General features: G+C 38.2%; 1 protein-coding gene across 14 annotated transcripts in view; it reads left to right on the top strand.

Moving 5' to 3' along the window:
- Positions 1-3,467: 3,467 nt before the first annotated feature.
- The window catches only part of dnmt3aa (DNA (cytosine-5-)-methyltransferase 3 alpha a), a 59,623-nt gene continuing 35,719 nt past the window's right edge, over positions 3,468-27,371 (top strand). For 5 of the 14 annotated variants that reach the window (XM_087176250.1, XM_087176247.1, XM_087176249.1 and 2 more), the window contains exons 1-4: positions 3,468-3,678; positions 10,204-10,434; positions 17,349-17,456; positions 26,957-27,080. In XM_087176250.1, the coding sequence (XP_087032376.1) occupies positions 10,366-10,434; positions 17,349-17,456; positions 26,957-27,080 (301 nt within the window). In that variant the 5' untranslated portion in view covers positions 3,468-3,678; positions 10,204-10,365. Of the gene's footprint in view, positions 3,679-3,773; positions 3,988-6,123; positions 6,272-10,203; positions 10,435-17,348; positions 17,457-24,433; positions 24,587-26,956; positions 27,081-27,371 lie in introns of those variants that run through there. The other 9 variants (XM_087176253.1, XM_087176252.1, XM_023415224.2 and 6 more) reach the window with 6 other exon arrangements.

The raw sequence follows: 27,371 nt of genomic DNA, 5'->3' as shown, positions 1-27,371 counted from the left end.
GGTGACCTCACTGACTGCTATAAACACCCCCAACCACCACCTTCTCCTATACTCACACACACACACTCACTCTCACACACTCACACACACACACACACACACACACACCACCTCAGTGCAGTTAAGACCCTATGTAGTAAAGATCAGTTCACTCTTTTTCTTCTAGGAGGTCAAACTGAGTTTAACCTCGTCCTTTAGAGGCAAACTGGTAAAAATCCACCAGTCATGGTGCAATTAAAGTCCATTTGTTCTGACAGTTGAAGTTAGAATTTACTCAGATAATGATTTTAATGATCTTTTAAGTCATTGATTGATGAAAAAGGGATTTGCTGCTTTTCTTTGCTTTATATCTTTGTAAACTGGATATTTTTGGACAAAGAAACAATTTGAACTTTTTTCACTGCTTTATGACATTTTGTTTAATAAATGATTAGTAAATTGGTGATGATGATGAAAGTAATTATTAGTTTCAGCTGTAATAACAATGACTTCACAGCTTGGCTGTAGGTTTATTTTCAGAAGTGGCGGGTGGGAGCGTAATGTTGTAAAAGGCTCCTCAGCCAAATAAAAAAAAAAACATGCATAAATGGTATTTCTATTTCATTACATACTATATACTTCATACCATCCTGCAGATGACAAATAATAATATTTTCCATAATAATGATAATAATATCCTAGTATACAGTATAGGGCTACAACAATAATTATTTTCATTATCGATTAATCTGCTGATTATTCAAGTAATCAATCATTTACTCTTTTATTTGTCAAATAAAATGGAGAAAAAAAACCATCACAACTTTGCAGAGCCAAAAGTGACCTCCTTAATATTTCTGTCCAACAATTCAAAACCCAAAGATATTTAAATTATAATCATATATGACAAAGAAAATTTGCAAATCTGAAACGATAAATCAGTTATAGAAATTGTTTACTTTCAGTTGAAACTTCTGGAAATCCTGGATAGTGGTAAATTTATTCGTATGTGTGTATGTGTGTGTGTGTGTGTGTGTGTGTGTGTGTGTGGGGGGGGGGTGATTCTGAAAAATCCCCTCCCCCCCAGATGAAATTCTGCCTACTCATACTAATCTCATCCATTTTTCTTTCCCCATATGTTGGTAAACGGATAAAACCCACATACTGTAAACTATGCTGTAACGTGAGATAAAGGAAAATACCTCTCATTCATCTTCTTATACATTTGTGAATCCTCAAATGTTGTTTTGAAACTACTCTTTTTGTTACCACTTGCCCTCTGTCTGTCTGGTCTGCTCTCACTAAATTTACTGTTTTTCTTTCTCATGTTTCGTAGAATACCACGTCTGCAGCAGGTTCCAACTTGTTGCGAGAGGCATCAGCTTCACCTGTTGAAAAACCTGAGGAGAAAGGAGTCAGGCTAGAAGAAGCTAACCTGCCAAAAAAGAAAACTTATAAAACGTAATGAAGGTGGAGGCCTGGATCACCTAACCTAGATCAACCATGACTGGAAACATCTCCTGCATCAGCAGTAGCTGTTTGTAAAACATTTTAGTCCTGAATAACACTAATTTAACAGGGTGGTGTCCAACATGGGGATCTGTGACCCCGGGATAGTAAACATCAGACAGATTTAGACATTTGCAAGTTGGGACGTGCTTCAATTTAAAAGGTCAGAGGTAAAACAGTGCTCTACAGTAATACCACATGTGTGCAACTAGCAAAACTGAAGTGAGTTGAAAGTTGTTTTTATTAAAAAAAAAATAGTATTAATGCTGAAATGGATTATTTAATTAGTTGATTTAAAGGTGTATTTTAAGCTTAGACTTCACCCTGAGACACTTTTGAAAAACAGATGTGACGTTTTTGCCTTCAGGCAGTAAAATGCCCACATCAAACATACTGTATATTGTTACACGAATCTCATCTTACCCTTTCCAATTATTATGTATGTATAGCCAGACATTAACCAGGGTCAGAAATGAGCAGCTGGGACCCCAATAATCCTGTTCCCCTCTCGCTGTCTTCATTGTGTACAGGAGACCTACACTGCAATATTACACGGCCCCAGGTTCACTGTGTGGTACTTTGATTAAAGTCAAAATAATTTATCAAGTTTTGAGCCCTAAGAGTTTACAAATCTATCTAGATAGTAATTTCCGCACATGAAGGCATAACATAAAACAAACCTTCTTGATTGGTTTTTATTTAAAGAACTGTAACCCTGATGTGCACTGAGCAGGACATTTTGCAGTTGAAAACCAAACTTGGACTTCGTCGTCTACTTCTAAATGACCTCAAACAAAACTCATTTCTGATTTGTTTTACGTATCAGTTGACACGATCAGTTTAGATTTAATTTAAATTTTTGATTTTAATACAAACCCCTCATCAAAATAGGCCCTTGTAGATGTCGTATTTCATATTTCCATAATCCCAAATAAAATTACAACCCCAACCACAAACCAACTTCAACACTGAACCTTGGGCTTTTTCCAGAGTGGTCGCCTCCTTGATAATAAACCAGATGAACCCAAAAATGAGCATCTGTGAATTCTGTATTAGTAGTAATAAGATCATATATATTTCAGATTATGCACCATGTATGGACAAGACAAAGAGCACAAATATTGGCCTCAAAACTGATCATAAAAAATAAATAAATTATTACTTACTACATAAAACAGGTTCTCCTGCTGAACAAATAATAAACCAATGACCACAACTGATGGTCTTGTTTTTGTTCACATAGTCACTATAATGAAGGGTTTTTGACTCTTGTACTTAAAAACAGTGTGTGTTGATTATATTGGGGATTTGTTTCCTCTCTTGTGGACGTTTTTTAATGCAGCCATCACCTTAAGGCCCCCGTCATTCTAGTTTACATTGTACCTTTAGTGTTGGATACGGTTTTACGTTATGACAAACACCACGCAGTAAACTTGAAACCCTCAGCCGCTCCTGAGGGTCCGGGGCTACTTGCTCGGTCAGTAATTAAGGATCTTGAGTCTAAGTTTATATCTTTAACTCCTCTTAGTCATTTTGGGTCTCTTTATGGTAAATTTCCATCATATTGTGGTAATTTTTCATACCTTTGTTGTCATTTTTCATCTCTTTACAGTTGTTTAGCATCACTTTGTGGTAATTTCATGTCTCTTTGTGGGCGTTTTGTGTTTTTTTTTTAACAACTTTTAACATCTTTGTGACTTTCAGATAAGAAATTTGAAGTGACTTCATACAGAGGCTCTGGTCCAGCGGCCCTCTGACCTCTCGGGACCCTGGGCCTGTGCTCGGTAGGCCCTTAATTCGTCCATGTCTTCTAATGCTACACCTGTCTTTTGTGTTTGAGTGAGTGTTTGTGTCCGTGCGTATGTATGTGTGTGCGCGCGCAAGGTTGTGGCTGTAGACTTTAGGACCCCGCGGAAACTTTCTCTCCGGTGCGGCAGAGCCTCTGCGGCTCGTGAGAGAGCGAGCAGGTCGGTTGAAGAGAGAGAGAGAGAGAGAGAGAGAGAGCGAGAGCGAGCGAGAGAGAAGCAGGCGGGGGAGCGCGAGCCAGCAGCGGAGAGAGAAGACCCGGTAGAGCGCGAGGAGGGAGAGAGAGGGAGAGAGAGAGAGAGTGAGAGAGAGAGATCGAGAGTGAACGAGAGGAGAGAGAGCGACGACCGTCAGGGTCCGGGTGCCTGAGGGACGGACGACACGGTAAATATAAACATTACATTTTGGCTCGTGAACGCACACCGGTACCCGTTATAGCCGTTAAGTTAGCTACAGTCATCTCCTAAAGTCATCGCTCGCGCGCGCCGGAGCCAAACCGTTGGTTCTGTTTTAGCAGATGATGTGCGCGTGAAGACGGAGCGGTTCGTACACGGGGCGAGTGAACTTGGGGACTTCTTTTGAACGGTGGGAGGAAAACCACGGCAACCGGACAGCCGTCATTTGACGAATGTGTGTTAAACGTTGTCCGGTGGAGCGTGCACCCCCTCCCCAGGCTGCCCCAGGCACCAGCAGGTAACGTTAAACCGGAGCGCACCGTCCTCTTCAACCACCAGATGCAGACAGACACATCAGCGCGCGGAACCGTCGGCTCCGCTGAGAGCGAGCGAGCGGGCACGCGCTTGCCGGGGTTAACGGGTGCATTCGGTCTGAAACGCGCCCCCGTGTGTGTTTTTTACCTGACCCAGTAAAGCTTATCGTCGCTACACACTTGGACACGTGTCTCTCACCGGCTGCCCGCCCCAAACACACCCCCGTCGGGATTATACGCCGTTTATGTGAGGCCGTCCGGCAAAGGCCGCGTGAGGTCGCTCCCAATATTAATTGTCATAAAGCTAGGCTCCGTCAAGCTAGCGGGAGTAACTACGACACTTCCGGTCTACTCTTTAAAATAAAAGCCTCATCGACGAACGTTATAGGCTGAAGTAAACGCACATTTGTTTGCGCGCGCACTTCTCTTATCAAATGATCTCATGCAATTTATTGTTGAATGTATCAATAAATATATTCCAGGTTGTCTTCCAGAATCTCTTAATTTGAATTAATGAGCTGTTAATGCAAGATTTAACTTGTCTTTTAGCCTGAAAATGTTGTTGGGGTGCAAATTATTTCATTATTAATAAAAATGCAAATGATGCCATTGATTTAATCAAAAACAACAGCATTCAAAGTTCCCCAGAGCAAGGCTGGTTTACCAAGCTGACAAAGTGGGTAATTGTCCAGGGGCCCCAGAACCACAGGAGCCCCAAAAGTACTAGTCAACATTATTTGACTGTACATAATTTGATTTATTGCAAATTAGTTTGACCAGTTACACCACTGAAGTTCAAAATCAGTTATGACAGGTCAATCATCCTCCATCTTGCAGCCCTTGTTGTGAAGAAGAACTCTGAAAATCTAGTAATAATTTGGGAACGTAGTATTATTTCACCATAGGAAAACTGAGTGGCTGCAACCAACAATTATTTTCATTAAAATGAAAAATTGAATTACGTGAAAAATGCCTGTCATTATTCTACAAGACCAAGTTGAGACAATTATCCAAAAAAGGAGGGGTAAAAAAAACCCCTGACAAACAATAAAACCATCCAAAACTGGGGTGATAATGTCAAATGTTCACATTTGAGAAGTTGGTACCGGTGGGTTTTTGGCATTTTTGCTTAAAATGACTTAAATGATTAACTATTATAATTAATTACTTAATTATAAAAATGTTCCCAACTAATCACTTAATCAATTAATCATTTCAGCTTTAGAGTACTGGTTAAAACTAACAAATGGTTGCTATTTTTAGATTGATCTCATTACTTTTAGACTCAGAATATTCAGATTGAAATACTTTTAAGGCAACAATACATGAAGTATTCACTTTTAAGGCAACAATACATGAAGTATTCAGCATCTCCCAAAGAGAATTTTTTTGCCTGGCAGTGTGGAGAAGGTTTTGAAACAAGCCTGAGGACACACACATTTCAGAAACTGTAGTTGAGTCATTAAACCAAGACAAATCTGTTTACTGAAAGCATGTTAATTGTTGAGGGGTATTGAACTCATGACCTCAGGTGAACTTAGCATTTACTAAATACAGCTATAGCCTTATATTTCCATGAATATTGACCATATGGAAATTGTTAAAGTAAGCCTTTATGAATTTGTTACTTTGTACTCAACTACAAAACACCTGTTTATTTGTCAAGATGACATGATTAAAATATAGGCCTCATCGTTCACTCCAAATTAAGTCTCTCAAGCAAAAATATCCAGCTCTGAAAAAAGACTACTGATTCCAAGAGGAGGGCAATCACATGTAACAGTAGCAAAAAAAGACATGTTTACAGGAGAGGAAATAGATGAAGAGCTACTTAAATCAATTAAATAAGACAATAAAGAAAATTATATATTTTATGCTTTTATTGTGAAGAGGAATCACCCACTTCCTTGTGTTGTCACTGACTCTCACTACCTTGACACACCTCTGAAGCTTTTTCTCTGCGCAACCATTTCTCCTCCCACCAGTACAGGCTCCTGCTTGGGCCTTTGACTATGGTCTAATTTAAACCACTGCTGGCATGAAGACTGGAACAATTTAAATCAGTGTATATACATTTGCTGTAGGAGTGTGACGTGTGTGTGTGTGACCTAAATACGCAGAACTTGGAGGAGTCTGGAGCCTGGAGCCTGGAGCTCGTGCAGGGAGCCCCCGGGGGTGGTGGGGTGGATACTGTACACCCATTTCTGCAAAGTTTCCACCCCTCTCTTTTCCGTTGGTAACACTGGCCGGCTGCCTGTTGTCTTTACAGTAGGTGATGCAAGGCCACAGCGTGAGGAGTGACATACTGTACAATACATCTTGAGCAAAGCCAGACACATTGGCTGCAGTCAAACTGTTCTTAGATCCAGATCACTGCTGAGATCCAGTTTTCTTTTAGGTACTTGCAAATGTTACATTGGAGCTCTTTTTGTTCTCAGATTGTGATCAGTATCTGACACCAGTATGAACAAATCACTCCAAACTACCTCGCAAAAATACAGGAACAAAAACTTAATACAAGGAAGGCTCATGCAGAAGTAAATAAGTGAACTGGAGGCTATTTTGACAAACGCCATCATGTTTTGTACAATGTGTATGCTCGTGCAGCATAGTTCTATCCATAGAAAATAAGTCGGTTCTATTTATGTATCTAAAATCAGAACTCAAAAAAATCTCTTAAAAACATTTAATGGGGTAAAAATGGCTGAAATATCGGGAAAATCCATTAAAATGTTATTATAAGACATCACAAACAAAGATCAGATCAACAGTTTCACTGCAGATCTGAATCTGTGCATGAGGTGTATTAAACTAAGAACCACTATATGGCAATTAGTTTGTGGGTAATTTGATTGGTTGTAAATTAGTTTGGGGAAAGTGAAGGACAATACAAACTAAAGCCCTAAGGACCTAACGGCAGATTGCATGTTGTGGTGGTGCTGATAATATGCTAACATGGTGCATATCCCTAAATGAAAAACTGACACATAGCAAATGTGTGGCAGGACAGTGCTCCATAATAGGCATACTGGTTGGTTTCTTGTTCTCTCTGTAAAGTATAACGAAGCTGCCATGTGTAGTCTGCAATGTGTTCTGTGCTAATGGGTACTTAGCGGTAACAAGATACTTACACAATGCAAAGAGAGTGGGAGGACCTGGTGTCTAGAACCCCCCCCACTAACTTTTGCCCCAGGGCCTCCAAGTAGCTTAATCGGCCCTGCATAGTCACACTACTTCCGGTTAATACTGCATCACCAGATAATAACACTCGCTAAATAGACAGCAAACAATCTTTGAAGAATGAGTTAGTATTTGACCTTGGTTGACCCTCTGTGTTTCGTCAAAAGCCTTAGTAATAACTACACTTTGTAATATTGAAGAATTGTGGCACTAATCTTTTAGCCCATTATTTTTTAAGGCAACTATAACTGATCATTTACAATAACAATGCTTCAAATGTAAATTTGACAACAATGTGACTGTGAAAGGGGTCCCTCACAGTGATGACCTAGTGAGAAAGTCAGAATTTGGTGCTCCGCTTGTCATCACTGAGTTTCATAGTGACTTTCAGCTCAATTTTTAGCCACAACTTTACCCTCACCGCTCCCATTGTGTCATTTTTGGCAGCAGCAGGCAGCTGTTTTCAGAGAGAAGGCTCTAAAAACCTGCTGTACGCTACCTGCTCAGCACCAAACAGCAGACAGACACAATTAGAAACTAGCTGGGGAACATAGTGGAGCATTTAGCAACTAAAGAGCCAGAGATTTCCCTCAGGAGCTGGTGGACAGCACAGTGGAGACCAAAAACAGAGCAAAAACAGTGACTACTGGACTGAAATTCATCAGGTGGATAAAAAGTCCAAGTGAATGAACAACAAATTAATTCTGGATGTGTGAATAAGCAACTGTATTCATCATATCAACTTAAAAGGTGATGATTTGTCAATTTTGTGTTCACAGTTTATTCATGCTGCCCCCAAGTGGCCAAACAATCAGTTATTGCAGGTTTAATGTCAAATTTAGTGAGCACAAAATCAGTTTGAGTAGTAATCAATAACTACGTCAGAATCTGAAAACATATCAGGAAAAGAATATGCATAGAGCAGGTGTATTGTATACAGAATATACCTGATTCTGTGACCTGATTGAGAATCTCTGTCCACTGCAACTAATGATTAATGAATCGGTTGATTATTATTTTATGAGATGTCAAAAAGAAGTGAAATTTGATTTGTATGTTCATCAATCCAAAACTAAAAGATATTTCATCATATATGATGAAGAAAAGCAGCAAATCCTCACATTTGAAAAGCTTAAACAAGCAAATGTTTGACACTTTTGCTTTATTGATTATCAAAATAGTGAGATTGATTAAAGATTTTCTTTTGATCAGTTAACTGATTAATTTATTTTTCGTTGCAGATCTAACATTAGTCAGATCACTGAATACACTGTAGGAGGGGCAGGAACATGAGTAATCAATGTTTTACGTCGCTGAGAGGAGTTGCTTCCTTTGCTCGCTATCTTTTAATCTGCTTGCTTTTTTGTTTTTGTTTTTAGAAGAAAAGTTAGAGCAGAGCAAATTGTATTGGATTTGACCGAGAAGTGAAACAACATGCTGTTAGACTCCACCAACGTTAGGCTTCCCAGTGTGATCAGTCAGCTCCTTCATGTGCCTGAAAGACTTAAAGTATGAGTAGATATGGGCCTAATAGACAGATATGGGCACATTCTGTTGAAGTTTGTTTGCCAGTAACTGCTGGTAAATGGCCTCTAATATTCTCAAGTGCCCAAAATCTGCCAAAACAAATGGAGAGGACTGTGAATGAAAGCACATTTCAAACTAAATGTTTATGAAATCAGGGTTTTACAGTCAAAACTTGTTCTGAGCTTTTGAATCTGTCCCTGCGCCCTCTTGAAGACCGATTACGGTTTAAATTCCCTTTGTTCCTGCTCAGTACTTTTGTCATTAACTAACTTCCATAGACAAAATAATGTTAATGAGGATGATGAGGCAAAAGAGAGCCAAGATTAGTCCAAGTACTTACAAGGTCACACATGGCTGACTCTCCACTGAACAGCTCCTTCAAAGCAGCCGCCCATTTTTCCGAAGTAACACCACTAGTGAACAGTGTCACACTTATTGCTCAAAAAAAGCCAAAACATTTGCTTCCTACAGCTTCTCAAATGTGAAGATTTGTTGTTTTCCCCTGTTTTATATCATTGTAAATCAGATCCTAGTAGGTTTAGGAGCATTAGTCAAATAAAAAAAGCTATTTTAAGATGTCACCTTAGTCACTTAATTGAACAATTGCTTAAAAACAAGCAATATATCTATAGTCTTGATTCCTGTTAGCCTTAAAACAAACACAAGGCCTTTTTTGCATATCATTCACTATCTCTCTCTCTCTCTCTCTCTCTCTCTCTCTCTCTCTCTCTCTCTCTCTCTCTCTGTGTCCTTTTTACATTTACTGTCACAAAGGGATGCCAAAAACGATAATTGATTAATCAGTAATGTGAATAATTATCATCCTTGGGCCATTTTGAATGAGGGGTTTGCTTTGCCCATAAAGCACATACAGTGTCACTATGAGATCAATGAAAGTTGTTGAAATCTGGAATAAAATTTTCAGCTTCAGAGTGTTTTGGTCCCCTGTTTAAACCATGGTTATAAAACATGTGTGGGAAGAACAATCAGATTTTAACCACGATTTTTACCTGCAGCCATTTTGTGTAATGAAATGGGCACACACAGGCCACATCAATCATAGTGACAGCCATGTTGGAAACTACCCTGATTCAAGCAGATTCCTTTGAGGACACCTGCATGTTTGTGTTCATACGTGTGTTCATGTGTGTGCATAAATGTGTGTGTTAACCCGTTAACTGCTCGGAAATTGAATATTTTTCTGCTCTGCATGTGCAGGGATCCCATCTATTAACTGTAGTTCATAGAGACACTCAGTGACACACACACCTGTTGTACAGTCATGACCCGGGGTTTTGTGTGTGTGTGTGTGTGTCTGTGTGAAAGGCTGAGAAAAAGGTGGAGAGACTGAGGAGTGGAGAAAAGGGGATAGGAAGATGTCAGCCACATACTGTGAATGATTTCTTACTTAAACTTGGCAAATTTCCTCTTACAGTATATCCACTCATGTCATGCTGTGTGTGTGTGTGTGTGTGTTTTGTTTTTTCTCCCAGGAGAGGGGGAGGACAGAGTGAGCGAGTGATCGTTTGACCAACCGACCGACCGACAGACAGCTTGAATGAAGCCACACCTGGTGCTTCTGAGGGCCTTTCCCATGTTTTGATTTGTTCCATTTTTTACTTTGTACACTTGGTTTCACTGAGCCGCTCCTTGCCATGCCGTCCAACAGTCCCGCTGCCACCGAGCCGCCCCAGACACCAGAGAACGACGCCTCCAATGATGTGGTGAGAAAGGGATTATTGCTTATATATACTGTAATTATTCATTTATTTGCAAAAGCCTAAATGATTTCTGTTAGTTCCACTCCAGACTATCTCATACTACCATATCAGTAATGCTACTATAAACATCACTGCTATTATCATGACTATAATACATATTACCAGGAGTTGAAAAAGTTCTCTAAGTGAGTGAAAACAGCAGTAACACAATGTAAAAATATATCAAGTTAAACACAAAAGTCCTGCAATCAAGATTTTAAAGTAGTAGATGAGATTTCAGATACATGTATGGAGTCAGGAGTGTGCCAAAACAATGCTGTTTCTTAACATTAAAGTGTTTAGAAAATTGAATTGATAAATGTTTAAGTAGGAGATGAATTACTTGTTAGTAAATATCTGCGATCTATATCGGGGCATGAATGTATAAAATAATGATTAATTGATTTTTTTTACACAAAAATGTAATACAGTGTATTTCAAAGATGAAAATATATCATAAAAACAAATGCAAGAAACAAGAACATTAAAAACATAGAACAGATTTTTTAAATGGAGAAATCAAAGAGAGATTGAAAAACAAAAATTTTGTTTGAAAAGTAAATAAAAGAATAATCAATATTAATAAAGCAATGTTAAAATATAGTTGATAGGTGTCTTTATATATGTACTGAGTGTATCTAGACGTGAAAGTGTGCAGGCTGTGAAAAGTCAAACTATCTAAAACAGGATATTTCAGAATAGATTATCCCTTTGTTCTATATTGAAATAATAAATAACGAAATAAATTATACATTTAAGGGTTAGGGTTAAGAATGTATTTATGTATTAAACCATTACAATTACACACAGAAAAGGTGGTACAAAAAATTGGCACTCTCCAGACTCCATAAAAGTGTAACAGTATCAAGTATCAAAAGTAAAAGTACTTATTTTGATGACTGGTCCATTTCGGAGTGTTAAATTACTGATGCATTAATGTATAAGCAGTATTTAAGTGTTGTCTAGTAAGTGTAGGTAGTATAAACTAATTAATATACTGCTGAGTAATTTGAATCATGGTACTACATCAGTTTTATGGAGGTCATTACAGTGTAGAGCTAATTGTTTTGCATGCAGAATGTATAGTCATCAAATTCCGTGCATACAGATATTTTCTCACTGTAAATAACGAAGATTTAAACTTAAATACTCAAGTGTTCGTATTTCAGAATTTAAGTGCAGCACTTATACTCCCCCAAATCAATGCACCCAATTCTCCACCTACAACTCTTACCACCACCACTAAAACTACTTTTACTGTTGCTACTATCACTACTCTTAGTTATCTCTCAGTTATTATACATATTGAAATACTAATGCTGTTATTTTGGCAGCCACAGCTATTATGCAGGAAGTATATTCATCAGATAAATGTTTCCATTTAAAACATTCAATATTTCCCTCTGTAAATAGTTTCATAAGTAGAAATGAAAATACCTATAAAATGGAAATACTTAAATAAAGTGCTAGTACTACAAAACTGTATTTCAAATGCAGAATTTAGATATATACATACCTAGTTTTCCACCTACATCTCTTACCATCACCACTAATACTACTTCTACTGTCACTACTATTGTTACTATTACTGTTGTTACTGCTGCTTCTATTATTATACACATTGAAATACTACTACTGTTATTTTTGAAGCTGCAGATATTATTACAACCACCACCACTATTACTACAGCTATCATTATCACTACTACTTTGGCTTCTCAGCATGCAGTTGAGAGCTTTTTTTAGCCAACACACACAGAAGATCTGGCAAGTCAGACTGTGTGTGTCTGTAATAATTAAACTTACAGTTATTTATTTACATTGACTACAGGCTCCTCTGCATTCCACACAATCACCCGACCACATGCAGGTGAGACGAGCGCAAGGTTTCGAGTCTCAAACAGTCTTTTTTTTACTTTACACAAATGAGCACACACACTCACAAACACACACATTACCACACAGTCAGACATACACGAGGTGAAAAATGGCTCCTTTCATTTGTGCCCCCAGAGCCCAAGGCAGCCCTCGTAAATCTGTGAGAAGTTTGAAGTTCATTCTATAGTGCCGCTATATAAAGAGCTGTCTTACTCGCTTACTTCCACATTCACACAGTGGCAATGAGCCAACGTGCACAAAGTTTCCCTTAAAGAGTGTGTTGTGCTTTTTAACTTCCTGAGACTTAACTCTCTCTGTGTTTCTCAAAGAGTCAGAAAGGCCCGGAGAGAAATCAGAGTGAGTCACGGTGTTTGGGAAGACATGGCAAGTTACTGTTGGAGAATAGAAGTGTAGGAGGTTTGACTGATTTCAGTTATAATCCATCGCACATGACAGAAGCTACTGTTGAAATGTTGAAGATAAAGAGACATTTCTCAAATAACAGTAAAAAAAAAAAAAAGAAAAGTGGCACCCACTCATTAGAAATAATCTCTTTATCCCATAAAAAAACAAAATGCAATGAAAATGAAAGTGAAATCAATGTTTGTTCTTCTGTTTGGTTTTGGTTTTATTTCCGCAGCTGCATTTGTTGTGAGTGTGATCTTATGAGGAAATAATTTCAGAGCCTGTAGTTGCGTATCATCCTTTTTAAATTTGTGCAGATGGAGAGTTAAATTAAGTATGTTTAAATAAAATGATTTGCTTGCGGCTGTAAAATCAAGCCCAAAACTCATATTTGTGACCTAAATTTGTTTTTCTGCTACAATTGGTGATATACAGCCATAGGTTTTGAAATTATTCATGAACATTACTTCACAAGCTCAGGACTTAATTGACCTTTCATTTTAGTCCATGCATGTCTATCATTTTATAACAACTTCAACATTGACTCTATTGTAAGCACTGCTCCTTTCCCTTAATGCACCAAGCAAAGCTAAAAATCATCCCTGACAACAATCTTTCCTCTCTAATGTCTTAGCTGCCAAGTGCCAACATTAATGCTGCACACAGTATATGTTGCAAACTACTAAGACAGTTTGAAGACAACATCCTGATCATGTGGACAGGGCTGTTCAAAGCCTTAAGGCCGCACTATGCTTTAAAGGAAACCAGCTCATATGTTGTGTGAAGGTGAAGAAATACTATTGATTATTTCAGTGATATGATTGCTTAAAATTAGACATCTGCTGTCATACACATTTGTCTGAATGTATTAATTCTGAAAAGAGGCTGAATCCAGATAAAAGAGTCTTGTATTTGTTCTGTTGACAGCTTTATTAAGCAATGATTACACGAGTAGTGGATTCAAAGTGAAATACAGAAAGAAAGCAGAAGAAAGAAAAGGGGATAGAAACAGAGAGGAGGATGTGGGGATAGGGAAGAAAGAAAGGGGACAAGCTGTCTGCTGATGATGGGATCCTCCTCTGCCCGCCTGGTTTGCAGTCTGGTTGCTTAGCAACTGCAGCAGCCTAAAATAACCTGCCGGGAGACAGAAATAGACCAAAGATATATGGACAGATTGGCTACTGTGTGTGTTTGTGTGTGTTGACATATTCTTGAAAAGATTTGGTTGAGTGGTTTTCTCCCTCTGTTGTTGTTATATTTGACTTCAGTTGTACTATTTTTTTTGTGTGTGTGTGTGTGTGTGTGTGTGTGTGCGCTTTTGTTGCATTTTCAGCTCATGATTGAGTACAGTTGTTTTGTTAAAACATGTGTGCATGTAAGTGTGTAAGTGCGCGTCGTGACATAGGCATATGGACAGCACACCAGGCCGACAGGCGCGGGGCCATTACCCGTTCTAGCTGGTTGCTATGCTGATCGTCAGGGAAGTGACATCAGAATGTTTAGTCAGCACGGCAGCCCCGTCGGAGACAGTTGCTAAGCAGTTTCTGCACCTTAGTAACCACTCCACTGTCACCGCGACAGAGGGAGGAAGACATTAATGGAAACAAGGCTGACAGCAGACAGCACACAGAGTCAGGTAGCACTGACTAAAGCAGGAGAGAGAGTCGAGAAATAGAGCAGGTATTATTAGAGTTAGAGAGTACAGTGTGACTTGTTAAATAGTCTTTCCTGTGCAGCCCTACACAACAAAAGAGTGCGGGAGAGTAGGGCACACAGACACTCTAGTACGTATCTTACCAGAAGCAACACACATAGTGAATGTAGCTCTGATCAACAATAATAAGGATGGCAACAAGAAGAGTTGATGTAGAAAAAGTGCGATCAGTCGCTATAATGGTGACAGTCTGACATTAAGGGGTTACAGCATAGTTTCAGAGCCCACACACACAAAGCTGCCAAAACCACACTGCAGCTGATGTGCACATCCTCAAAAATGTACCCCTGTGTTCGGGCTACATAGAGACCACAATAACTATGATTGGCTGCTTTCATTTTAATCTTCAAGTTTCTGAAGCAAGTTATCTTCTCTTTTTTGGCAAACCATTTTCCAGCTCAAAACCTTCTGCCCACCGTGGTAGCTGCTCTCCAGGATAGGGAACGATAGAGCGTCTTTCTGATGCCTGTCATTGGTTGTATTCCTGTGTACATCACTTGCCACTGTTAAAGCTAGCAAGTTGGGCAATTAAAAACCATATTCCTTCTGACTGTTGATTTTAAAGCTGCTTGGTTCACTTCAGCAATACAAGAGTCTTAATGTTTCTTCCTTTTAACAGTGACATTTATTTCATTTCTGCCTTAGGCAGTGATGCACATAAAGAGGGTTAAAATATGAATAAAAAGGCCTGTAATAAAAATCACTGCAGCTGGCACATTCCTGCCTCCTGGCTAAAATACTAAAATACTCTTAAAGTAACAGGCCTAATCTCTTATATGATGAAACCACATTAAAGGTTTGACACTTTTCACTCATGAGCAGCAGGTGTTGCTTATTGTATTTGGCTCTTTCACATGTTGTCTTGGCTGTAATGAAAATTTTTCCACAGACCCGAGACTCTAAGCAACTTAAACTTTGCCCAGAGCCGATGTAAAAATAGAAAGTGCGGACCTGACCCGGGTTCAGTCAGACCCTCAAATTACTGGGGATTGTATCTATGCAGAGATTACTACTGTGGGGGAGAGACTCACATCTAATCTGATTGTGATTGAGTGGACATTTGGTGCCTTATATCGAACATGATTCACACCACTCAGGCTTCTCCTCCCTTCAAGCCACTGTCTCTACAGTGTAGTCGCTCTTTTTGCATGCATTAATTATTTATTATTATGTCATTGAAGCGAGAAAATACCCACCAGCATCAGGCGCACAGGCACCAGGAAGTCCTAAACCCTTTGTTTTGAGTCCTAAAAAAGTCACTATATGCTTCAGTCCCATTTTTTGTGATAAAGCCAGTGAAAATAGTTAAACAGTTAGTTTATAAAATTAATAATTAACATAAAATTAGTATTTATTACTTTCAAACAGTTTCTTCATATGGGTAATTATGAAATTCAGTTTTGTCACTGTCATTATTCATCATTATTTGACATGAATCATATCAGGACTAGTATGGGTGTAAGAGAAAAAGTCCAATCTGTGAGTCAGTACATTCAGAAAAACTTGATAACATTTAAAAGCAAACGGATAAGGTGTTTCTTTTCTCATTCTTATGACACAGTTGCAGTTATATGTAATTTCAGAGCTGAGAGTTTACATCCAAAATTGTGTAAACTGAGGTATCATCTCTTGTCTGTGTGGTGGTCCCAATGCCTAACTTTCCCTCCAGAACACGTAACATGAATGGCTGCTGTCAGATTGCCACTGAGGAAATGACTGAAATTTGCTGAACACTTTTTATTACATAATTGTAAATGTTTGGGCCTGGGGAGGATATCAAATCACCCAAGTCATGAGGCTTAAATTCAAGTTAGTCATGACCTGTTGGTGCTGAAGTCGAAATTGCAAGTCTCTTTTGATTGAGATCAACTCCACATGTCTGCGAAAAGGCCTGTAAACCAGCGAGCTGCCAACCACACTGACATAAGGACGCTGTAAAAAGGGCTTTTTAGTTTGACATGATATAGCAAATTAAAAGTGAAGACAGAAAAAAAATGTTGGCAAATGTTATATCAGTTCATATTGTAATCTCATCAGGCAGTACCTCCCTAACATTGATTTTGATCACACACTATCTAGTTAAAACACAGGTGCAGCAAGCTATTTTTATTCCATATATCACTGTAAAATTACACCCCTGCTAATCTACAACTCCTCTGTACTGCACCACTTTATCTCTGCTGTGAACTGAGCAGAGGAAGCTGTTTAAAACTGCTGAGATGAATTCATTTAGGTTCAAAGTTTCACATGAGGTAGCAAAATAAAGAAATGCAGAAAAGCATAATGTTATCAAGGTTTTGACAGGTTTCTGAAAGACCTCAAGACCTCCAATGAATGATCTAAGTTTAATGTCTTAAAAGTGATTTAGTTTCTTTTTGTTCTACATATCCAGACTCACTCACTCGCAGGTCTGGTAGTACAACATGTGTCCTGTACTAAAAGTACTAAGCACAGCTGGATTTCATGTCTGTAAACATATAATTTACTGGTTTTCTCTTTCATATTTTGCCCCATTTATAGTTAGAGAACTGTTTTGTTCAATCAGAACTTGGTTGGACTTTGAGACCTTTGTTTTTTAAGTAGTTTGTTTTTAAATTGGTCTTCAGTTTAGCTTCTTTTCTCTAGTGAAAATGTCATAAAAGCTGTGAAATTTGGCTCTTTAAAAACTGCAGATACCCTGGTAATTGGAGACTATCAACGCTATGCTGTTGCCCTTTATTCATTTTATTCTGTTTTCCGGTGCCTACCCCGGAGAGTTTCTTAACCACATTGCCTTGGATCATTGTTGCTTTAATGCGGCCTCACTGCTGACATCAATTATAACTTCATACAGTCATTTGATTGGCTCAGTGTTTTGATGTGGCCTCTCTATAACTGGTCAGAGTGAAGATGGAGCAGACCAGGACAGTCCAGAGGAGGGGACGCCAGCGAGCCCCCGCAACAAGCGCAGAGTGGGCCGCCCTGGCAGGAAACGCAAACAGCTGCTTCCTGTGAGTACTGTAATTATAGCCTGTCATTGGCCTTTGATGCTTTAAACCATAGCAGAGTGATTGATAGATGTGTTCACCTATACAAAATCCCACTGTCCAACCTGAAAAGACTTGTTAAACATGCATGCACTGTTTCCTGGAGCACTTTAATTCACATTTATGCGGACTGTCAACCACAGTCAGCTCAGTTCTTTGTTTTTTTTCACAGAAATCTGAGGACACACTTTTCCTCTGCTTTCATGTTACATTGAGACACTTTTCTTTCTTTTTTTTTTTACCATCACTGTATCTAAAAACTGGAATCCCCCTACAATATGCACTGGCTGATTGCAGGGCTCAACAGTCAATGCATACTCTCTCCATCAACATGTAACGTTAAGCTTCATTTCCTCATAATTTTCAACTTTGTCATCATTCTCACTTATCAACATGGCTGCATCCCCCGCATTTTCCACACACTTGCTGTTATCACTGTGCTTAAAGTCACAGAAGAATCTTTTGCATCAGCAATGTGATGAGTTTCCGATCTAAACAGAACCCATGGCCCTGATATAATGATGAGAGGAATTTCAATCAGATCATCCACCCTAACCCCTAACTCTACCGAATACAGAGCGATAAGGAGCTTTAGATGACTGTTGGTCTCCACCCACACCTCTCTCACATCTTGTTACTTCAGGAGGAGGGAGAAATGAATAAATTAGACAGCAACCACAGTCTTTGGAAATGTAAACAAGTTTTGTGATATCTGAACACACACTTCCTACTATGATATTTCTCTGCTAACTACTTGGTACAAGCGAAGTTTGATAGGAACAAGTAACACATCTTCCTCCGACTCACAAAACTGTCTTGACTGTGTCCTTAAAGCACAAATGAACTGTCTTTACTTTTTTTTTTTCTAACAAATTCTGTTTGTTTAATGGGATTTCAAAGACGGTGGAGCCATTTGTTTCTGACCATTCTGTATTCCCATTGAAAAATTTATTTTAATGAAATCATCAGTGTTACTTCTCGTGGAAACATGAGACTCTCCCTGGAAATGCAATGATCATATAATTTTATGATTTCATTTTGTCTCTGAGAAATCTTGTTGCTCATTTAGTACTGCGATACCTTGGCAGAATGCTTGTAAACTCTATAGACTGTAAATCTAGAGCACTTTATTAAAAACATTATACTGTTAGATCCTGACTGATCTTGTTGGCATGTCAGGAGATTTAAATAATCAGTCAAGTTAATGATGCTGTGCCACATGTGTAAAATGTGCACACCTCTCTAAATTTGGAGACCTACATATCAGTCCTCCTCTTGTGTGATGACTGCAGGTGTTTGATCCGCTGAAAGTAAAGAAGCCTAAATTATAGCATACATACAAGATTACATTCATTGACATAAACGGCAGTATTGATCAGACACAGCAATTAAACCCAGCCTACATAAAATTAGAACTAGAGATTTTATTGAAAAAAAATACTACAATACCCATGATCCTTGGCTGCTGTTGTCATGGAGATGAAGCAATCTGAGGCGCAATGAATTCTAAAAACTTTGTCATTGAAGTTGTGAACTAAACACAGCGTCATAGTTTCTGATTTTATCCAAAAAATAACCAAGAATTTAAAACTGAACTGATTTGAGCTGCAGATTGAAAAATCAGTTTTCTCGTAACAGAACGACACTAGGCAGAATGTAAATATGACGCACTCACATCATGAATATGCTAATTAGCGTATTACGTCATCTAGCGACATTATTCAAGCTTAAGCTACTTTCCATTGAAGGTAGTCATAGGTTCCCCAACAGAACCTCACACACTGACTATAGACAGTCCAGCCATATACTAGGTTTGGACCTTGTCTTGTTTTTAATTGTAAAAAGGTCTGTTGTCATGTTAGTTTGATACTTAGTTAACAAATAACCTCACTGAGATTGAGCTGATATGAGTATTTTGAAGTACATTATTTACAGACACCTTTACAGTGACATCAAAATGAACAAAATATAAAAACACAACTATCATTCAAAGAACAAAATGAAAGACATAACAGCCAAATGCAACCGATCTGGCTTAAGCTGCTCATTACCAACTACAGAACTTTTGATCACTACTGAACTGGTAATTACAAAATCTTTTAAAACAATGACCAGTACTGATCACAAGACAAAGTATATAAAGTTAACTTTAATGCCATGATAGGTATAAGAGGAAATTTATACTCACACATTTGCTCATGCTCGACCTTTTTACTTTGCATGTTTGCACGTTTTTAAGGAAACCTTAGTAAAATTTGCAAATTTTTCCAGTTCAGTTGTAGTTTTTTGGTTTTTTTTTACTTTTAGTTGGGGGCTGGCTGAGTACTTTTACTTTTACAAGGTGACTGTGTTGCTCACTGTACTTCGCGTTTGTAAGCCCCACTTGAGGTTTAAACTGGCAACCTTCCAGTCACCTTTAGACCAGCAATAATAGTAATCTTTGCTGCATTATTACTGTAATGACACTGTACAGTATATTTATTCACTCTGACTGACAGGTCAGGTCTTTGGCAGCTCCTCTCCTCCATATTTCTCTCTTCGTTCACCCTCTCATCGCTCACCGTATGTGTGTGTGTGTCCTTGTGTGCTGACTGAACTGTGTGGTGGAATCAGCAAGTCAATATAGCTGATCAAACAACCACCCCAGAGTGTGTGTGTTGTGTGTGTGTGTGTGTGCATTCATGTGAGGAGAGCAGGTCTGATCATGCTTTGATGTCTGAGCTCTGACAAGACAGGCAGGATTAATATAAATCCTGTTGCGAGCGCGCGCACACACACAGGGCTGCACTATGAAACATAAGTGTATTACAAAAGGTGTGTGTGTTTGTAAGTGATGTTTTTACTTCATTATTAGCAGTAGTTTTAGTAGCTTTATCAACCATAGTGCTACAGTAGCAGAAGTGAACAAACCACAGCGTCATATTTGCTGATTTTATCCAAAGTTGACCAAGAATTTAAAACTGAACTGATAGAAATATCAGTAGCACCAGTAGCAGTTGTTGTAGTAGTATCATACTGTGATACTTGTAGTACAATCAATACAATAAGCAGTATTATTTAATGTAGTTGTACATACATGTACTTGAAACAGAAGCTTCTTGGTCAGTGAACAGTGCACTGCTATTACTCTCTCTGTTTGTCTCTTTCTCTCTCTCCCTCACACACACGCACACACACACACACACACACACACACACACACACACACACACGCACACACACACAGTGGAGTGTGTCCAGGAATAGAGCTATTGTGCGAAGCTCAGCTCAGGGTGGAGCTGTCAGTGACACAAACTATAGAGAACGGAGAGGGAGGTTGCCTCACTTTTTCCTCCTCCTTCTCCTTCACTTCTCTCCTTCATTCGCTCATTCACCTCTAACACAAGAACACACAAATACACACACATTATTACAGTAATGATGATGGTTTCATGGATGATTAGATTAGCTACATGGTCCTTAACTATTTCAAGCTTTAATTTTTTTCTTTCCTTTTTTCTTTCACGCTTTCATTCTTAATTTTTTCTGTCTGCTCTTCAGTTTTTCTTTTTCACTAAACTTAAGATAGGTGTCAGTCTCTTCCTCTTTCCTCTGTCTTTTCTCCCTTGTTTCTCTTCTTTTTTCTTCGCCACTGGCACCATGTGCATAGCAGCTGGTGAGGTTTTTATACGTGTGTGTGTTGTGCTTGTGGCTTCTGCTTAAACACTTCAGAGTAGTTTGAAGTACAGTAGGAGCAAAGAGGTATATTGGCACATTTCCCAACATTTACACAGTACTTTAACATGAAAATCCCCCCACGGCCACAGTCTGCCGTGATGTCAACTGGTATAAATAATGGAACTGTTCATGCACACTAATAACTAGATTTTATCTAGTCAAACGCTAAACTATAATTATTTACTGTCAAGGTCTTAACTTAGACTTAGTGTGTCTCGATAACCGGAGATTTTGGTCTGCTTTCGTCACATATGCAGCTCGGTCTGGTTTCTTCTGGGGTTTCCATTTTGTGCCCAAAACCACAAAGATCACAGAGAGATTGTGGAAAAATTGTGGTTGTGTTCCTAGTGTTTGACAGAAAGTTTCATAATTTGCGGCTGGTGGATAAAAAATAACTTTGTGGGACTAAAACTTAAACAGATTTTATAATACAACTAACACTGCAAGGTCCTATATTACTTCATTTATATGTTCTCTATCACACTTTTCTAAACCATGTAGTAGTAGCTGTAGTACTAGAGGTAGTTAAAGTAATAGCAGTATTGGTAAAAGTAGTAATTGTAATAGTAGTTGCAGCAGTAGAAATATAATAGTAGCAGTAGAGAATGTATAGCATTATAGTAGTAGGAGGAGTAGTTAAAGTAGCACTAGCAATAGTGAAAGTAATAACAATAGTAGTAAAGATAGTAATATTTATAGTCCTAGTAGTAGTAGAGGTTTTAATAGTAGCAGTAGTGATAGTAGCAAAATAGCACTAGTAGTAGTTGTAGTGTTGGTGGTAGTATATAATAGTCATGGTGATATAAATGTAGCAGTAGTAGCACCTGTAGTAGTAATAGCAAACTCAAGTTGTTGACTGGAAGCAAAGTCAACTATAATTAACTCATTACAATAATCTGAGTGTTTACATTCATTTAATTTCACTGAAAAATCTACTATAAAAGTCAGTGAAAAAAATATGATCCTGTGTTTGTAAATATCCGACAGTCCTTTTTAGTTTCTTGCGTCTTCTGTGTCATAAATCGTTTTTTGTAAATGGAGTGTGTCAGCGTGAAGATCAAAATCTTTGCATGTAAAATCACTATTTATTAAAGCTTCCAGATCCAAATTGGACACTTAATTAGTGTTTTAATTTAAGGCAGCTGTGCTAGAAAGTAGTTGACGGTGCTGTTTGTAAGAGAAACCATGCAGTATGTTTTCTACTACCGTTGATTCATTACAGTCAGGATCATTTCTAATACACATACAGTAAGTCTAACATTTTTCATTTCCACCTATTCTTTATTTATATGTATGATTTTTAAATATTACATTATATATTTATATTTTCATGTTATTAATAAACACCCTCATGGAGATTTAACCAGCAATGCTAAAATGCAGTATACCCTAATGGATGTAAATAATAGATACTAGAGCTGCATTCATTAGTTTATTAATTGATTGTTTTAGTAATATTTTAAGTAAACAGTTTGATGCTTTTCCTTGTTGTACATGATTAAACTTAACAAACTAAATATCTTCACATTTTGCACCGTGGTTCAGACAAAACATGACATTTGAAGATGCTTTCTTGGGTTGTAAGAAATTATACAATGCAGTCTTTTTTATTTGACATTCTGACATTTTATGGACAATTAAGCAGCAGATTCATTGATAATGAAAATAATTATTAGTCACAGCTTTAAGAGAAACAACTGTCAGTTTAAGATTATACAGTGAAACAGCAAAACAAACTGCATCCTCCACAACAACTGAACATTATAACATATAAAGACAGGACTGTTGTATGAGACAGCGTTAGTTTTAGCTATGTGTTTCTAATAAACCTCCAGCTGAGTGTAAATGTGGTTGAGCTGAGTTGAGTTGAGTGTGTAAATTTGGTACATCTGTCCCATTTCCCTCTTTTGCTCTTTGAAGATAATCACACCTCTGTCGACTACACAAAGACATGGTAAAAAATGATAAATAGAGATCGTAATCTGTAGGTAAGTGCTTCAGGAATCGATGTTTGTTGATCTTTCACCATTGTTAGTTACGGTTTGTCTTTATTTGCTTTTGAGAAATGGCTTTTTCTAGCTAGCTTAAAGGCACAGTTGATGTAGCAGCTTGGGAAAGCTCCTTTAACCAACTGCCCCACAGGACAGCAGGTATCTCTGGAAGTGAAGCAAGAAAAGTAAAATTGACAAAAACAGATGCAAAGCCTTGAGCCTGAAGATGAAAAATGTTGTTACTTAACATTGTTGTTTGTCCAGAGGATGTTATTTTTCTGACTGACACTGATGCAAACAGGACATAGCAAAAGCTGAGACATGTTCACTTTGTCCAAAACACAATCTGGACAAGATTCACGGCTACTGTGACATGAGCTATTAATAATAACTGGTTTAAAAAAGTGCCTGCTGTGCACATATTTCTGCCCATATGTGCTACTTTCATCTGTCACACTGATATTGGAAAGAGTCACAAATAATTTTAGCCCGTCTGGACACACTTCTCAATTTGGTTGTGTTTGCTGCAGAGTAAATAACAAATCACTTGACTTATACATCTTTAAATCACCTACCATACATGTATTTTCTATGTTAGGTTTGCTTATTTTATTATTTTTGGTGCACTATTGTTTTATTGTTTGCCACATCCTGTTCTCAGCTCAGCCTCCCCCTGGGTATCATCAAAGTTCCATCCAACCTGAAAACCTGAAACCCGCCCTTCATTGGCCTGCTTTACTGTGCACACAGCTCAGGTTAGAGTCTGTCAGCTGTGGAGAAAAGTCAGGTACTTTCCACACTGTCTTGTCATTCAAGATCAAGGTTGAATGCTGAGTTTAGAGGAAGTGCGGGTCAGTGAGGAGTCATTTGAAACCATAAAAGACAACAAAAACCACCAGGGTACATGCAAGTTGCACTTTCTGTGTCTGAATGAGTTAATGCTAAATTTAGCTAAATTTAGCTACTCAGGTAGTCAGCGCCTAAAAATGTGTTTTACGGTTTTGATGCACAGTGGCAAGGGTTTGGTCAGAATTAACTTAAATTCTCTGAGTACAACTTTAAAGCTGCATTAAGCTATTTTCTTTTTTTTTGTCTCACTGAATCAAAAGTGTGAATCACCAGCCCAAATGAAACCCAACCAATGCACCTGCTCTCACACAAGGAAGTGTACAACCGGCTCACACAGGCCCGACTGTACACTTCCTGTTTAGCGCTAAAAGGCGGGGAGGCGAAGTGACTGAAGAGCGTCGAACAGATAGCAACCAAAAGACATCCAGATATTTTTCTCAAGAGTCTGTGGACCAAACCAGGGCTGATTTGAATTTACATTCGACATGTGACCAAAAAGATGACTGCAAGTCCAGATTCCTCTGTTTCTGCTGAATGTGTAAGTAGTCAGTTGTTTGCTTAAAAGTTAGCTGTAGGAGCTGATATCTTTTTAGCTCCTAATGGTTAAAAGAAAAAGCTTAATGCAGCTTTAATTTGATTTTGGGGTTAAAGCAATAAATGTTAAGGCCATGTGTTCTCATCAAGAGCACATAATGGTATTTCATGTGCACCTGATAGATGCCAGTGCACTCATTTTAATTTAAGTTTAAAGAAACATATTACTTTCATCTGGGTTAATTCATACCATGATTTTGATTGTTTTGTGCGCACAGTTTTAGAATTCATGTAAGCTAATTTATTGCAGTAATTAAGCGCCCTGAATTTATATTTTGCTAAGCACATGCTTGATTTTTACATAGCAAGTTCTACACTGATTTCAACCACTTGACTCAAGTGGTTGAATTTAGTTCATGCTTTTGTTTGTTTAGTTTGAATGTGTTGTGTCTTTCACATTTCCTGCATTGTATCGAGTCTATGAAATATCGATTTTGTTTTTCCGGTCAAGTCTATTCACTTTCATTTTAGCAGTTTCCTAATATTTGTTCCAACTTCAAGTGAACATGTCATATAAACAGCCTCTCTGCTAATGATTTAATTATAATATTTATAAATATTTACCAGGGTAAAACACTTAAAATACAGATTATTACTAATTATCTTAATTTTAGGTGTAACAAACCTTTTTTGAATTATCAAAGTCTTATCTGCTGCTAGCTCTGTACATCTATTGTCTGTTGTAATGATTATTTTCATTATATATAAATCTACCAATTATTTTTTTGGTTACTCGATTAAACCTTTTGCGCTTAATATGCCAATAAATAGTAAAAAATGTTTTCCACAAACAGAGGTTGTCGTTTTGTCCAACCAGCAGCCCAAAATCCAAAGATAATCAGTTTACTGTTATGTACAGTATGACAAAGAAAATCATACACTTTTCACATTTGAGAAGCTGAAACAGCAAATATTTGACATTTCTTCTTAAAAAAATGACAGCAACGATTATTCACTTATCAAAATAGTTGCCAGTTATTTTTCTGATGATCAACTAATTGATGTTGTAGCTCCAATAAAAATCCTGCTGCATTTCAGAGCTTGAGTCTGCATCAACTCTCAAATAAGTGGCTTTATACATGCAATTAGCTGTTTGCAATTATTTTACAAAAACAAAAACAGAACACATGAATGCATAATATTGCATTTTTGTCTGTAGGTGGGATGTTTTGGGTACTAAAAGCCTTTAAGCACCAAAAATCCACCTATATCAAACTCATGTCTTCTGATTGAGTATCCAGTATTAAAAGTGTGTGCTGGTGTACTTCAGTGTACCCCGTGTCCCGGGGCCCTTTTAGTCACCTTTTGCTTTCAGTGCCTTTTACAGGCCTTCTCACCTGCTCATTACAGCCTTTGTGGGCTTGTTAGCGCTAGCTGGTGTTAGCGTAGCCTTTGAGCTTGACATTTACCTCTGCTCTCCACTTTTTAACCACTCGTCTATAAAATCTGTTAGCCTGTTAGCGGCACACACTCATAAAAAACCCACTGGTCTTTTCAGAGCAGACACATGATCATAGTTTAGCACAGTGCTTCTCAAACTTTTTCTGGCATGCCTCCTTCAGAAGCCGGAAAAGGTTCACCATATTTTTCAATCACTAACAGTGATGGAGAAGCGACTAATAAAAAAGAATCAATGTTGAATTTTGGTGAAATAAAGATCAGCACGTTAGCATCAACAAACTCTTGTTTGTTTATTTTTCCTGCATAAATCATATTCATTCAACTTAGTTTCACTCCATATTCCTCCCCTGGTCGTCCACGCCCCCCCTGCGGTGGTTCAGTGTCCCCCCTCAGGGGGGTCACCACCCAGTTTGAGAACCACTGGTTTAGCATCATTCATGTTGCTGAGCTAATGGATTTTTTGATTTTCATATAGGTTATTTTACATTGTATGTAATTTTAGGCTGATGTTATGGATGTTAGCATCATTTAACAAACATGCTCATTAAACATTAGCACTGTTAATGACATCAACAGTACTCCCCTTCTCATCTCATAAGTGTGTGTGTGTGTGTGTGTGTGTGTTTGTGTGCGGTGTGTGTGTGTGTGTGTGTGTTAATGGGAGTTGAAGGTGTGTATTACTGAGCCTATGCAGACATGCTCTGCTGAACATACCTGCTCTTTGTTGTATTAACAAGGGCAGACTAATGTATTGCAGTAGCTCTTTGATTGTGTGTGTATGCATGAGCTTTATGTGTGTATAAGGCCTGTACATGTGTGTGTGCTTATAATGTTTGTCGAGTGCTTTGATGGGTCTACATGAGGGCGAGCAGCAGTTTTCTCAGACCTAGACTGTGCTCTGTCTGTTTCCCAGGAGATGGCGACCTCTGACCCCTGTGCAAATGCCCCCCCAACCCCGCCTGAGGAGCCGGAGGCCTCCCCCTCCCCTCGCAAGAAGCGCGGGCGTCGGAAACTAGAGCATACCGAGAGGAATAAGGGTATATCTTCAATGCCAAGTCATATCATTTCAAATAATATGACTCTGGTCATTTATACAGTAATTTAAATGGTTAATTTATCTACAGAAGCTGATTTAAGGATTTCCAAAACACAACAGCTAACTTGCTATCAATTAAGATGCTTTAAGGATATGAAATTTACAATCCTGACAGTCATGATCTGTGTAATTTAGAAAAAAAATAATTCACCCTCAAGTCTTCAAGAGCACTTGTTGTCAGTTTACCTGAAATTATAATAACTTCCAGATTGCAGTGTTTGAGTGCATTTCA

This window comes from Seriola lalandi, unplaced genomic scaffold (genome assembly GCF_002814215.2).
Source record: "Seriola lalandi dorsalis isolate HSWRI2012SDOR001 ecotype SW California unplaced genomic scaffold, Sedor1 jcf7180002054544, whole genome shotgun sequence".
In the NCBI taxonomy this organism is placed as follows: Eukaryota; Metazoa; Chordata; class Actinopteri; order Carangiformes; family Carangidae; genus Seriola; species Seriola lalandi.
Note: the sequence above shows the minus strand (reverse complement) of the source record. Positions and strands in the feature narration are given on the sequence as shown.